The 14,543-nt window shown below is 49.7% G+C and overlaps 1 protein-coding gene across 4 annotated transcripts in view; it reads right to left on the bottom strand.

Annotated features, from left to right (window-relative positions):
- The window catches only part of GRM7 (glutamate metabotropic receptor 7), a 259,133-nt gene that overhangs the window by 242,681 nt on the left and 1,909 nt on the right, over positions 1-14,543 (bottom strand). For all 4 annotated transcript variants that reach the window (XM_035338059.1, XM_035338060.1, XM_035338062.1 and 1 more), the window contains exon 2: positions 14,010-14,543. In XM_035338059.1, coding sequence (XP_035193950.1) covers positions 14,010-14,519 — 510 coding nt within the window. In that variant the 5' untranslated portion in view covers positions 14,520-14,543. The remainder of the gene's footprint in view (positions 1-14,009) is intronic.

Below are 14,543 nucleotides of genomic sequence, written 5' to 3'. Positions count from 1 at the left end.
GGTGGGAATCATGGGAATTAGACTCATGAGTTCAATTTAATACACCACATGATTATAATTTTTTACCATGCAAGATTTAAATCAAGTTTCAGTAGCTTTTTGTACTAGTGAGTACTTTTAAATGGAGAGCGTGAGACCTCTGTTTTTAACATGCCTCTCTTCACTTGTCAAAGCACCAGAATCACCTGAATCAATATTCAACAACTGTTTATAAATATACATATATATTATTATTTTTTTCCCAAGGAAAGGCACTTTTCTGTACTGGAAAAAGTCTTGAGAAATGTCCTGCACATCTAACAGCCCGTTTACAGCACTAATCTTACTGCAGTTGGCCCTGTATTTGCATTAATTTACAGTGATCCTAGCTGCAGTAGCCGTGAGTTCCTGGGAGAGTCTTAGCTTTCATTAAAATAATTGTGTCACAACTGCGCTGGTTTTGGGCCTTTCAGGAAGGCTCATGTTTGCAAGAGTCATTTAAAAAACAAACAAACAACAACAAAAAAAAAACAGATGTATCTTGTGTCTTTTCTGACTGGGGTCTTTTTCACAAACATTGCCAGTTCCCAAGGTCCAAAGAGTATGATGAGGTCTTAAATAAAGCATATGACCACGTGTCGCCTTTTGTCTGTTACCTCTATTTATTGCATTTTCTAGTGCACTGCTTTTGTCCCGCCAGGACCTCAGAGCTGCTCTTGGTTATTGCTCATTACCAGCAAAGCTGTGATCACGACTCCCCAGAATCACGTCCTTGTCCACAAAGTGTGAATTTAAAAACTCATTTATAAATACAGAATGATAAAGTACTAAGTGGGGAAATAATAATAATAATAATAATTAACCTGAGATGTTCATTTCAACAGAGAGGTAAGGCTGAAAAGAATACTCAAACATATTTGTCTCCTCTTAGGATCCATCCCATCAACAACCAAAATCCATGGTTCCATTTTCACTGTGTTTAGTGCTTGGCAGCTCCAGCTGATGCCTGGGAGGGTGCTCCCAGAGCTCCAGCAACATCCACCAGCATTTCCACAGCTGCAGGTTTGACTTCTGGCACTTCATGGATCAGCTTCCTTAAACAGAAGTTAAGGATGTCATTGATTCCCTTAGCACTGCCAAGAAATGGACACTAATCCTCAGGCAGGCTCGGGATAAGAACCCAGCTGTGTCCGTCCCTACCACCTTTCTTCCAGGCCCACACCTGCTGTGGGCACATGCCTTGGCTGGCGCAGCAGTCAGATGTCTCCACCAGTCTTTCCATCTACCACTGTTGAGGTTGTCAACAATACCAGCATATCCCTCTGACCAAAAACAACAATTAATACTTAATTAATACACATGAATGTATTTCCATTATTCCCCAGATCCACTGGGATTCTCAAGCAAAGAAGCATAAAGTTTAAAAATTAGCAATCCTGGCAGTCACAGATTAATCTGTGTTAAAAGTGGACAGGATTTCCTTCTGCATGAGAATTCTACTGGCAGGGCTCCTTCCCTTTCCTCAAAGAAAATGTTGAGTTGGTTATTTACGGGTAGGTTTTGTGTTCTTCTCTGAAAGACAATGAGCAAGTCCTAAGGTAATGGCAATCCCTGTAATTCTGCTGACAAGTTCATTCCAGCTGAAAAGTCAGTGCTGTTTATGCATTGTCATTATGATAATTTTTATACTTTTGGTACTATGCTGGCAGTTAGAAGCCCCAGATGAGGTCAAAATCTCGTAGGACAGCTTTCCCAACACATACACTCCAGACAGTGCTCATGCTGAAGGATTTGGACTGCACCCAAGCTCTGTTAAGCTACCCCCTGACTTCTATGCCAGTGTGTATTTTATAGGTCATAGATAAACAAACAACACCTTGGAAATATTTTTCTTAAGTCACTGATGCCTCAAATTAAGATGAGCAGTATGGCTTTACAACACAGGTGAAGAGTTTTGTAGGTTTTGCATCTGTCAATGCGTCCGGGTTTAACCGTACCTACTACACTTTGCCAGCTGTTAAGACAAAGATTATGATCGCACCACGTTGTGAGCACTGGGAGGGAGGGCAGAAAAAAACACCTGGAGAGCAAATCTTTTTTCTTTTTCCTTTTTACTTGCTGTTCAGACAATAATCTTGCCAAGTCTGAAGACTCCCAGGAGCTTCTCCGCACCGAGCGCAAGGCAGTGATGGTCCCTCGGAGCCAGCCCCAGCTCACCAGCCGGCAGGGCTCGGGACCACTGCTGGCAGCACTGCAGGGGGCACCCAGGCCTGGCCAGTCCCTGGGGATGAGCAGGGACCCTGGGGGCTGCACGGCTCCTTGGGAAGGCTCATAGGATTGAAAGCAAGGCAGTGTGCAGGAACAGATAAAAATCACATCTCCATCTTCCCTGGGCTTACACCAAATAAGCTCATCTGCTAGACTCAGGAGCCAGGTCATGTACTACGTTTTGAATTCAGATGTTATCTAGGCCCAACAGATTTCATATGAAGCACGCTTCTACAACATAAATAGCCATACAGAGCAGCCAAGTCTCCACGGTTGATTCCCCCATAACCTCCTGGAGCAGCAGCACCCGGCCTTGCAGCAGCGAGCCCAAGCTGAACAAGAAGCTGAAGCCAGGAGAGTTCTCTGCCTGAATTAGGAATAAAAATACATTTGATATGGGGAGACATATCAGAGCAGCAGCTTTGTTCCCACCTGCAGCTCGCTGCCCTGGCTGAGCTCACAGCCCTCCGTCCCGAGCACCGCTCAAGGCCATTAGGACCAATTCCCATCTGTCTGAGTGCTATGTACCTTCAGGTCCATTTTCTCCCTGGCTTCTATTTTTAAAATTGCTACAGCTTATAAGAGTATTTTGTTCTGTGCCGTGACAGGCTGTCATTTGGTCTGAACACGTCCCTTCCCAGTGCAAGAAACCCAGGTAGCTCAGTAACTGCAGACACGTTCCCTACAGGCCGCACTATGGTGGCGCGCTGTCGGCCCCGTGTCGCCTGCTGCCCCGGTGTCACAGGCCGAGAGGAAACTCTCACCGTACAGGAGGGACAAAGCATCCCTACGTCACCCGCTGGTCACTGCCAACACAGATTTAGCCGTCCCAAGGCCAACCAAAGGACGGCCCTGCAAACACAGGCCGCAGAAGAAGCGTTACAGAAGAGTGGGTGTGCTAAGAGAGCTGACCATAAGCATGGGGCCCAGCTCATCGTAACTTCAATTTTCGCTGTCTAAACACTGTGAAAGGCCGCCAACCACTTACAAACGATGGCTCGTGAGGTTTTACAGTAACCGTCAGTGTGGTGATTTGGTTTTCCAGCACGGGCTGGGATAAAATGAAAAGGGGAGACACTGGACACATGCTTTATTTCCACCTCCCACCGGCACGGCCCAGCCTCAGCATTTTTAATTTGTCTTCATGGAGCGCTTTAAAGCAAATTCTCCATCAACAAACATGACAAAAAGATTCATGAACAGCAGAAACACAATTCATTTGAGAAAGATTGTATTTTCTCCTAGCTGTGTGTTTAAACTAAACCTCATTATTTTGTTATTTTTAATATGCACTGTATTTATTGTAATTTAAGTGACGACATTTAACAAGCTGTACAAAAACAGTGGGAAAGACAAAGAGAACTGTTTGCTCGTTTTGCTAGCTCAATGATACCTTTATAATGGCATAAGAAAAAACTTCCTTTTATAAACCCAATAACATCTTATCTAAAATTCACCCTGGAGATTAAGATCAGCTGTCAGACCAATTTTCCAGACTGCTTAGGAGCTGAGAGAGGAACAGTGGAGGAAGGGAAGAGGTAGAAACACACATTATTGCTTAAAAAAAAAAAAAAAAAAAAAAAAAAAGATTTGAAAAACTAGCAAAAGGAAAAACAAAGCAATATGTATAAATAAAACATTGCATAAAAATGTATGTAATTATTTGCTGCATGGAGGTTCCACAAATCAGCTGGTTTGTCCCATGGAACAGTTAATATTTTTGATAAATTGTTACAACTTTTTTCATAGTTTAAAGCCTGAACAATATAACTTAGCTGACTTGCTGCTGCAGCATTTACTTGCTTACCACCATGCAAACGTGTCCTATTACCCTTAAGAAGAGTCCCAAATCTGCTTCCAAACCAAGCTGCCGTGCAATGGCCAAGGGCCCTGCTCTAATTCCCCATGCGACATTTCCACCGTGCCTGATAAGAGCTTTGAGCAGGGCTCAACTGCTGAGTTGTGACAATCAGGGAAGAGTCGCTGCATGCTTAAATATAAAGCGCAGGGTGACAGCACGGCACAGATGAACGCTCAGAAACAAATATGGGTTTTATTTCACAAGCATGCACTTATCATAAACCTAGCAATAGAATGCCCAAACAAAAAATTATCTCACTAACAGATGGATTTCTTAAGAGAACAGTAGATGTTTCGCTCATCTCGAGGAGGACATCTTATAGAAGGGTTATCAGCCTCATTCCTCTGTGCTTTTGTGCTTAGAGGTACTTATTTCCTTCTGAAATATAAGATTCTTCCTGAGAAAATAAGCATGGGGTTTGGAGGCTTTTTTAATAACAATTGGATTCTCTAACAAAAAAAAACATTTATCACAGGTGGGAAAAGCTGTTTTTTGAAATTCCTGTCATTGCTTCATGGATTTAATGCCCTCCAGCTTACTGTGGCACACCCCCCCCGAAGATGGGAAGGCACACTGCCATGGGCTTCACTCCTCCACACTCCGGGCGTGCTGAGCTCCGCAGCATCCCTGGCCAGCCCACACAGCATGGAGGGAGTCAGGGCCTTTCTCCATTTCCACTCATCTCATTTAGCTAACAAAGTGAAAACAAGCTGTAACTCCCTGAGGGCTGATGCCATCGTGGCTGTTGGAGGCAGATGGAAAATTAATTTTTTGTCAGCCTCAAGAATGCCACGCAGCACACAAATCTCTTCACCTGTGCCGCTAACGCTACTCTACAGGAAATATCTTCAATTACAGGAACAGGTGTGGAGCGCCCATTGCTGAGGGATCACAACATGGAAACATCCTTTCCTTGTTTTGAAAAGCCTTCACTATAACAATGGCGCACACACCTTAAAAAGACAATTCCTTTACTTTGCTCATAGTGTGGTATTTTCTATATTGCTTTCAGATAGAAAAACAAAAAAAAAGACAGTCATTTAATTATTTTTTATTGTCAGTATCACTTCTATGCATTCAAAAACTACAGCAAAATTACCTTGTATAAAAAATAAAGACATCTCTATTAGTTCTGGATTTTATCTACATAGAAATTACAACTTCCAGACAATTTGGGGTTGACAGCTTCCCTTTAGCTTTTATTTGTTCCTACCATGTTTATTGCGCAGCGATCCTTAGAAACCCCCACACGCACTGCTCTCCCAGAATGGAGCTCCATGCTCACAGTGGAAAGAGGTTTGCTACAAAACTTGTATCCTAGTCCAGCTTTCTTTGGCAACAGCAGAACTTCTAATACTAACTTGGCCGCGTTTATCTCAAGATGTCTAAAAATAAGTTTGTCCTCAAAAAGAAAGCCTTTCACAAAAAATAATGCACCATGAACCTACAGCAAAAGTAAATGTGTAAATCTTAGCAGCGTGGTGGTAGCTCAGCCAGCAGTGGTGATGATCGCCGCGTGTGCAAACGGGGCTCCCGTGGTGGCCCCACTCCAGCTGGTTCAGCACAGCTGTGCCGCTGGTGCACGACTGGCGCCTCCGCATCCCACAATTTGCATTTCTTCCGTGATCTTGTATTGAGGAGCTCATTCGCTGCTGTTGCTGGAGATACAAAACTGCAGCAGTTTTGAAGGCCTAAATTCTCCTTTTTCATGGAAGGAAATTTCCTGTTGTCCCCCCTTTTTTGCAAACAACATGCCAATAGCACGAGATGAAAATTCTGCAGAGATGTGAACTCCTCCAGTGTCGCCAAGTGCTGCACTATATTTACAAAGGAACTGCACTCAGCTTGTACTGTGTGCAGAAATACCATGCATATAATTATGAGGCTGAATTTAATGACATTGAAACAAATCTCCATTCTGATGAATGCATAATTACTGTTATTAAAATATTTATGAAATAATAAATTTATTAGAAAACCTTCTCCATATGAGCTTGCAGAATATTACTCTACACAAGTCTAAAATGGCAGCAGAGAAAACTAATTTGCAAGGCACTGAGCCGAAGCATTCCCATCCCAGATGATGTAGGCATGAAAGTTTCCTGAGGTTCCTCTTCAGAGCCTGAAGATCCTGAATAGAGACAATTGGAAATTTATTATTTGCTTCATTTGCAAATTTGTCAGCTCTTTAAACAAAGGCTATTGTGGAAGCGTAGCTCTTGTGGAGTTTTTGTTTAGTTGTTGTGTTGGTGGTGGTTTAAGCACAAGCAGTCTAGACTGGAAATGCATCACTGAAATGACACAGAGCTGAAGAGCCACCAGTACTCATCCAGACCTTGGACATTTAGGCTAAATCCATGGAGGCTGTAGAATCGTCCTCACTACGTGCTTGCAGGTGAGCCAGGTACCCGCTATGACAGGCTGATCCACCCCCACCAGTGGAGCCCCGCGACTTGGGGGCACTGCCAGCACAGGAGCTGGTGGCAGGAGGCGAGGTGACAGCCCCTGCCCCAGGCAAACAGGAGGGGCTGGAGCAGGGGGCGAGGGGACAAAAGCACCCGGTTTCTAGTGAGCGGCTTTGATATTACGGATTGGCCTCTGCTTATTTTTGTTTTAGGAGCGCTCCTGGAACCAGGACAAAGGGAAGCTTGAAGCTGCCCAATGGGATCGGATGGATCCCTGCCCAGCTGCCACCCCACCAACTGCAGCCAGTGTTGGGTGGACTCCTCAAAGAAAGCACTGGAAAATTGTGCTAAGACAAGTACGTGTCTGATCCTCTGCAATCTTCAGATTTACAGTCCCATTTATTTATTGGCACTCTTCTAAGAAAGGTTAGGATTAGGGCCTTCATGTAAGATAGTAATAAACGGCTGCTATAAAAATCACATGCGGGGATGTACAGTCACTTTTACACCACCGCTTCTCCACCTGAACTTCAGTTTATGAACAAAGGGGATGACTTTTCCAGCTAACCCTGGAAAGCCTCTGTAACAGCACTACAATCAACTTCTTTGTGCTCCCGGTGACAAGCAGTGTTTAAAGCTGGAGCCGAGCTCCTCGCCTCCGGCCCCGCAGCACGGAGAGCGGAGCTGCGGGGCTGGGAGCACTCCGCACACCGACCGCAGGCATCCCAGGCAGCTCCGCATGCTAAACCCTGCCATCGGGGACACAAGTGTGAGATCTCTTACGAGGGAAGTGGAGATGCAGGTTTGTACCAAGCCATCCGAGGAGAACCTGGATCACAGTCATTTTTCAGCACGTATCTACAGCTTAAGGCTTTGGCTTTGTCAGCAGTTGTTATACCCACAAGCAAAAAGGCAAAAGCAGTTGTAAAACAGTAAAAGCAAGATCTAAAGGCATATCTACAGCATGCAGGGGAGCAAAGGGACCACACCAGAGCCAGGTCCAGATAATCTTGCTTTTGAACTGGAAGCAGTAAAGCTGCTCCAGCAAAGCTGGGGGAAGACCTGAGGCTTCTGCCAGAGGAATTGCTGCTCCTGCAGAGCATCCTCCTTCCAGGTCAGCATCTCACCCTGCACCAGCTGCACACAAACCAACCCCTCTGGGCTTCCCCCCTTTCCATCACAGGTTCTGCTCATCCATCACTCACTGTCCAGCAGGAACAGCCAGGCCTGAGCACAACCTGATGCCTGCACTGCTGAACGTCTTTGAGGTGGCTCTGTGTTACTAGAACTCATCTTTCTCCATTAAATCACCCACCCATGATTCTTCTGAGCCTCAAACAATAATAAAGCGAGGCAGGCGGAACCAGAAAGCTGAGCAGCCAGGTGACACGGCTGGCTGCACGCTGACAGCAGCGGTCAATGGGAGCCCAGGCGCGCTCCATCCCACCCTCGCCTACCGTGACCCAGCACGAGTGCTGGCTCTCCCTGTCCCACCCCAGCATCATTCCTGAGCAAGATATTGAAATATGGGTCACTTGTGTTTACAGAATATCAAAAAATATAGATAGATATCAATATGCATATAAAATGATCTATATCAATATATATAAGTGGATATATGAACATCTACGTGCACAAGCATGTTCACATACATTAAAGCAGAGCCATCATCAAAATGAACAGAAGTCTCACAACTTTTAACACTTCTCTAGCTGTCCTCCCCAGGTCAGGCTATCCTTTGCACAAAAAGGGAGCTATTGGATGTGCCCTGCGTGTGAGAAGACAGAGCCTGTGCCGCGCGGGCGCTCAGAGGCAGGTCTCCCACGCCTGCTTCCTCCTCCCACTCCGATCAGAGGCCAGGTAGTCTGAGTGCTGCACATCTCCACACAAGCAGAAAGGCAATCTCTAATTAGGAGCACTTCACGGGGGTTTGGGAACGCTCGCCAAGTTCATTTAAAAATACTCCAAAGTGCAGCACTGGCCTGCATTACCACGTCAGCTGAAGAATAAGAGGATATATGCCCTGCAACACTCGCATCCATTCAGCATGCTAATGCCTCTCCCGAACATCCCAAATGACACAGCAAAAGCATCACTTATCTCAATACAAACCAAACGACGTTAGAGGGAAGTTGGGCGATGCTGCTGGAGCTGGTCTGGAGATGTAGGAGCAGCTGCCAGGTGGTGATGCTGGAAGCGCCCGACCCAGCAGAGCAGTGCCCATCACCACCACCCCGACCCAAGGTTTGGGTGTGTGCTGCACCTCTGGGTGGTTTTGTCACCCAAGGCAGTGTGTGGGAGCTCCACCAGCCCAGGTAACAGTGGCCTTGGCCACGGCAGGGCTACCACGCTTTAGTGGCCCATGATGGGACCACGCTTTGCTCTCAGCTCTGCTGGTGGTGCATCAGAACAGCTCTACTGCCCTCAGCAGAAGGGGTTTTAGGACCTTGAGAATCGTCGGTAACGAGGAAGGCTTTGAGCAATGCTTGTTTTTCTTCAGAAGTCGCTCTGCCTGGATGCCCACTCCACCACACTAATGACCTGACTATATTGGATACCATGCTCTCAAACAGCCTTAATTACATGCTTCATATCTTCCAATATTATGATAAAATTCATCATAGTCCTATGTCTGGGACAGTCGTCATTGTCACTCATTGAGATTAATTTGAATATCGCTATAAATAGAAGTAACAACATCTGATACTATGATGCACAGCACTGTGTTGGAGGGTTTTAATGCCTCCAAGCAGAACTCATTTAATAGAATAAAATACGGAATACAGTACATGTAGTTTTACTGTATTAGTGTTATGAGATTCAAAACCAGATCAATATTTCTTTCATAAAAATTAATGCCTTGAAATGATCCCTACATTTGTCATCCCCAAGAGGTCACCTTTTCTCATTTCGGGAGCGAGCTGGGAATTGCACAATGCACTTGCTGCTACGTGCTTTCACCACCCGGGCGGGAACGTTCCAGCAGCCCCCGATATCTGCCACATAAATGCATTCACAGCACCTCCGACATACCGCTAGAAGCTCCTCATGGAAACACGCGAGTTCTTGGCACAAGAATGTTCCTTTCCTTTTGAATATAATTAGCACCTAGAGAAAAATACCGCTAAAGCATCTTGGGCTTCTTCCCAAAGGCCAGGGATTAGCCGAGAGCCCCCACGGGCGGTAAGCGCAGTGAATTACGCTGGGCACTGGAATCACCTCCACAAGGGCAGCAGGAAGGGCTCCTGGGGACCTCCGGCTATGCAAGTGCTAATTTTGGGGCCTACATCACACATTCCTGTGGGAAGCTTGAACAAATGAGAGGGAGGAAACCATCAGTTTGCAAATACTTCTGCTGTGGTGTGAAGGACTTCATAGAACCTGGTCAGAGGGGCAGCTTAAAACCAGCCCTTCACCATCCCTGAAATGACAGCAGCACACGTTCTCTGGAGTGATCCTCACACAGCCCTCGTTATCTTCCCCTCAACCACACAGCCAATCCACCAGGAACGGGATCTGATGACAGCCAAAGCCAAATTTAATTCCCTCATGCCAGCAGCTGAGGGAGAGCCACGATCTCCATCGATACGGGCGGCAGCAGCTCCGGCGCTGTAGCTCAGCCAGCCACAGCCTGTTGCTGCAGCGCTTTGGCAAAGAGGAGATCCCAACTTAGATATTCTTGGAAAACGCACGCCCTCTTCTACAAAAAAAAAAGAAGCATCCAGCTCAGAGCTGCACTCCTGAGTTCTATTCCTTTCCAAATAATCGCATTTCTGCTGGCCTCCTCGTGTCTCCAGCAGAAGGCAGGCACCGCAACCTTCATCTCTCATTCAGTGCTAAGGTATCCGCAGGAGGAAATACAGGCAAAAGCACCCGAGGGATATAAGGGAGTTTCAATTTACACTTCCAATCTCGTTGTACGCCTTCATCCCACTCTGTTTTCTAAACAGGTCCCCGAAGGGGCTTGGCAATGCACCCTCACAGGCCACCAGAACCATCACTGATACAAGGAAAAGGTTTTCAGACAGGAAGAGCTACTGCTGATTGACTGTTTAAAATTACATCCACTGAGGACAGAAACCTGGAGCAGTAATTAGTTCATTATTGAAGGCTGTAATGAGAACGGAGTCCAAAAATGAGTTTTCCAGTAGAAAAAAAATGAAATGAGCGTGCCGATATTCCCCATATCGCATGGTTTTACTCATAGAAGGTATGACACAGATTAAACTTTTGGCTTTTTTTCCAGCAGTTATTGAATTTCATGGAGTTAAATTTGTACAGAAAACTATGACAATGAAGTACCAACATTTTTACAATGCAAAACCAGCAGCATAAAAAAAACATACTGCCTTGAAATCCCTCGTGCATTTGGAAACAGCCTTCTGAGTTGTTTCTGCTTTATTTTTAGAACAAATATTTAATTTACAATCTGCATACTGTTTAGCAGCACACTCTAATAGAATTGTATTTTGAAAAAGTCACCGTACTTGACGCAGTTGAATATTTATGCACTTCTACCTCCACGCTCCAGCGCCCACAGCGCTGCTACTCCTGTTGCATTAATGCTGCACCCTGTAACGGGGGCGCAGGCCCCTCATGCTCAGCAGCACGCCTCCACCACGCAGTCCTCTGCCCAAAGTTTGCAGCATAACAACCATTTCCCGGCAATGTTCTGCAGTGTCCTAGAAAAATCTATGAACATGCATCGCCTTCCACGCAGGAAAGGAAACGCAGCCTCCTGCTCAGAGCTCACGGGTCGTCTTCAGATGTGAGCACGGTGGCTGGCTGCACCCCAGGCCCCCTCAGCTCGGCGTGGGTCTGGCTCGAGGGACCTCGGTGCCAGCTGGGATGTGCTGAATATCCCAAGAAACTCTCTTAAGGCCCACACCAAGTTTGTGGCAAGCAGTACCAGACACTGAATTCAGGCTCAAACTCTTCCTCCGTCTGCTGAACCCTGTGCTTGCACAGGGCGGTTGCTTGTATTTTTCATCAGCTGTAATTTTGGAAGGGAAATCCTCACGTACGTGAGATGCCCTGCCCTCCCCAGCAGCTCTGCGCCCACAGCAAACAGCTCGGCACATCGCTTGCCTCAGAGGCAGAGCACTCTGACATGTGCCCGCATCTCAGCGTCCCCGGCACAAGGAGCAGTGCAGGCGCAGGCATCGCCGGGGCCAGCGTCCCCCTGCTGCGGCAGCCGGGAGCTCAGCACCCTTCCAGCTCCCACGGCGCCAGGCAAAACCCCCCTGCCCCAGCCAGTCCCTGCGGCTTTTACTGAAGGTGCAATTCAGGGATACGCGGAGAGACGGAGGCAGGGGGAGGGACCTGTGGGCTTGTCCCTGTGATGAAAGGACAGCGAATGCAGATTCTTTGCATTGCTTTTTACCCAAGGAAAGCTTCCACAGAACTTGAATCAGTAACGGCACGGATTAATTCAGATCAGAGGACCTCGGTGTGGCTTTCCCCTGCCGATACACCTGTTGGCGTCAGCTGCGGATGCTCCCAAAGCTCTGCGCTGTATCAGGAGCAGGCAGGTGAGCGGCACGGCCGGTCACGGTAACGCAGCGTGTAGAGAGCAGGGCAAACACCCCCCGGGGACAAAGCCCACGAGCACAGGCTGAGGAACCCCCCCCATGCTCTGCATGGCTTATGCACGGTTCTTCTCCCTGACTTCAAGGTAGAGTACCAAGTAATTCAATTCTCTTCCAAAATACTGTCAGAGAAATGTAAACACTAGTGAGTAAGATTTCTTTGCAGAGGCCTCCACGGATGGAAAGAGTGTTCATCTAGGAGATGTTAGGGGAACGGCAGTTTGTGCATGAAAACACACGTCCAGGAGCCATCCCCCACCCCTCAGCACACAGCCAGGAAACCCGCAGAGACCCGCGAGGAACACGCTGGTGACAAAAGCTAACGCATTTGGGTAAAGCATTTAGGTTAACAAGTGTGCTGCTGGTTTTCTTCCTAGCGGCTTATAGCTTCCTACTCCCCATACAACAGCGCGTAGTTGCTTAGCAGGCACAGTCCTCCTCTTACCTCAAGATACTGCTTTCCTTCTTATTTCTCTCTGGCTGGGACACATTCTGAACTGGGTTTTGAAGGAGGGCAGGACAAGAAGGAACAGTTTTATGGCATGAAAAATGTGCTTAAAGGAGGCAGAACCAATCTGCAAAATACATATTCAGTAAATCTCTCTCAGGATGTACCAGTTCCTGCTTTCTCGGTGATTTGGATAAAAAGCAATTGGGAACAGATGCTTAGTCACAATATGTTAAAATGTTTGGATAGACATAAATACCACTGCGCGCACAAACTGCCCGCACGCCTTGCTGTCTGCAAGCCCCATTACGTAAGTTCGGCAGCACCAAAGGTTTCGCAGGTGCTGTGGCTTTGTAGGGAAGGCTCGGAGGATTTCCCCCGGAGCGAGACCTCAGCGCGGTGCCCACCGTTTGCAGGCGCTCAGACGTGCCGACGCTGCCCGCCCTGCTGCCGCCGGCCCCGGGCACAGCAGCGCCTGGTGGAGCGGAGCCCGGGCACAGCCTGGGCACTGCTCGCACCCTGCGGGCTCCGGAAGGCGAGGGCCGGCGGCTCGGAGCCCCGGGGCGCTGCGAGCCGCGTCTCCACCTGCCGGGAGCCGGGGAGCGAGGCAAACCGAAGCGGGTCCGTACGGAGCGCTCGGGAGAGCGGGCAGGACGCGGGGACGCGGCGCGCTGGGGGCTGCCGGCAGACCCCCGCGGGTTTCCCGCTGGGAAAAGCGGGGCAGCGCTGCCCCCGCCGCCGAAACGAGAAATACAAATCCCACGCACGCAGCCCACCACCCCCGCATGCGAAGGCGTAGGATAGGAAGCGAGCAACTCCACGGTGCAGCTGGGGCGGCTCTGCCGCTGCCACCGCGCCCGCTGCCGGCGGCTCCCCGGGGCACGGCGAGCTGCGAGCTCCGAGGGGCAACGGGGACCGGGGCAGCCGCAGCGCCTCCGCCTCGTACCGGCCCCCAGCCCCGCGCCCCCAACCCCGGGGCGGCCGCGCTGCCCTCCCCGTCCAGCGGGGGTGGCTCCGGCCCCGCACGGCCGCGGGGCAGAGCGCCCTGCCCGGCCCCGAGAGCCGAGGGGGCGCCTGGCGGTGCCCGGCACAGCCCCGTGACCGCCGGGGGCAGCCCCCCCCCCCGACCCCCGACGGGGCGGCTGCGGCGCCCCCCGCCCGCTCCCTGCTCCCTCCGCCGAGCCGTATTCCTCTCCAATGCAAACCCAGATCGATCATCGCCTTATTTTTTTTCCTCCCTCCTCTTCCTTCACGGCTTGCTTCTTGCAAATGGGGCGATAAATCCAGAGAGTGCCGGGAAGGGAGCCGGGGGGGTGCCGAAACGGAGCGGGAAGGCTGGGAGGGAGGCGAGGAGAGGCGCTCCGCTCCGGGGGGAGGCGAGGGAAGCACCTGCAGGGGCCCCAGCGCAGCCCCGAGCCCGGCGGGCAGAGCCCCGCGGCCCGGCCCGGCAGCAGCCCTACCTGGAAGAGCCGGAGGATGTTGGCCACCATAATGGAGACGGAACTCCCCGACGCCCCGATCACCCCAACTACTTTCTCCGGCTTGACGAAGACGGGCGGCTCCCCGTTGGTGCAGCGCACGTCGGAGGTGTCCTTCTGGATGAGCGCCTGCACGAAGGTGAGGGACTGCTCCAGCGCGTAGGTGTCTCGGGAGCAGGTGTCCAGGATGCGAGCGCCCAGCGTGACGTTGGGCAGCAGGTCCGGGTCGCTGTTGATCTGGTCCAGGGCGTAGAGCATCGCCTCCAGCCTGTGGATGCCGTTCTCCTTCTTGATGTCCCCGCAGGGCACGCCCGGGGGGCCCTTGGCGTGGACGGGGAAGAGGCCGCCCAGGGTGATGTCCCCCTCCAGGCGGATGGAGTGCGGCGCGTACATCTCCTGCCCCCGGGCCGCCTCGGAGAGCAGCAACTCCAGCAGGCAGCAGGGCAACTTCAGCAGAGTCAGGAGCCGCAGGAGCCTGCCCAGGCGGACCATGGTGCCGGCGCCGCCGCCGCCGCC

The sequence above is a fragment of the Oxyura jamaicensis genome, chromosome 12, assembly GCF_011077185.1.
Source record: "Oxyura jamaicensis isolate SHBP4307 breed ruddy duck chromosome 12, BPBGC_Ojam_1.0, whole genome shotgun sequence".
Classification (NCBI taxonomy): domain Eukaryota; kingdom Metazoa; phylum Chordata; class Aves; order Anseriformes; family Anatidae; genus Oxyura; species Oxyura jamaicensis.
The sequence above is the reverse complement of the archived record's forward strand: the minus strand, read 5'-3'. Positions and strand labels throughout refer to the sequence as shown.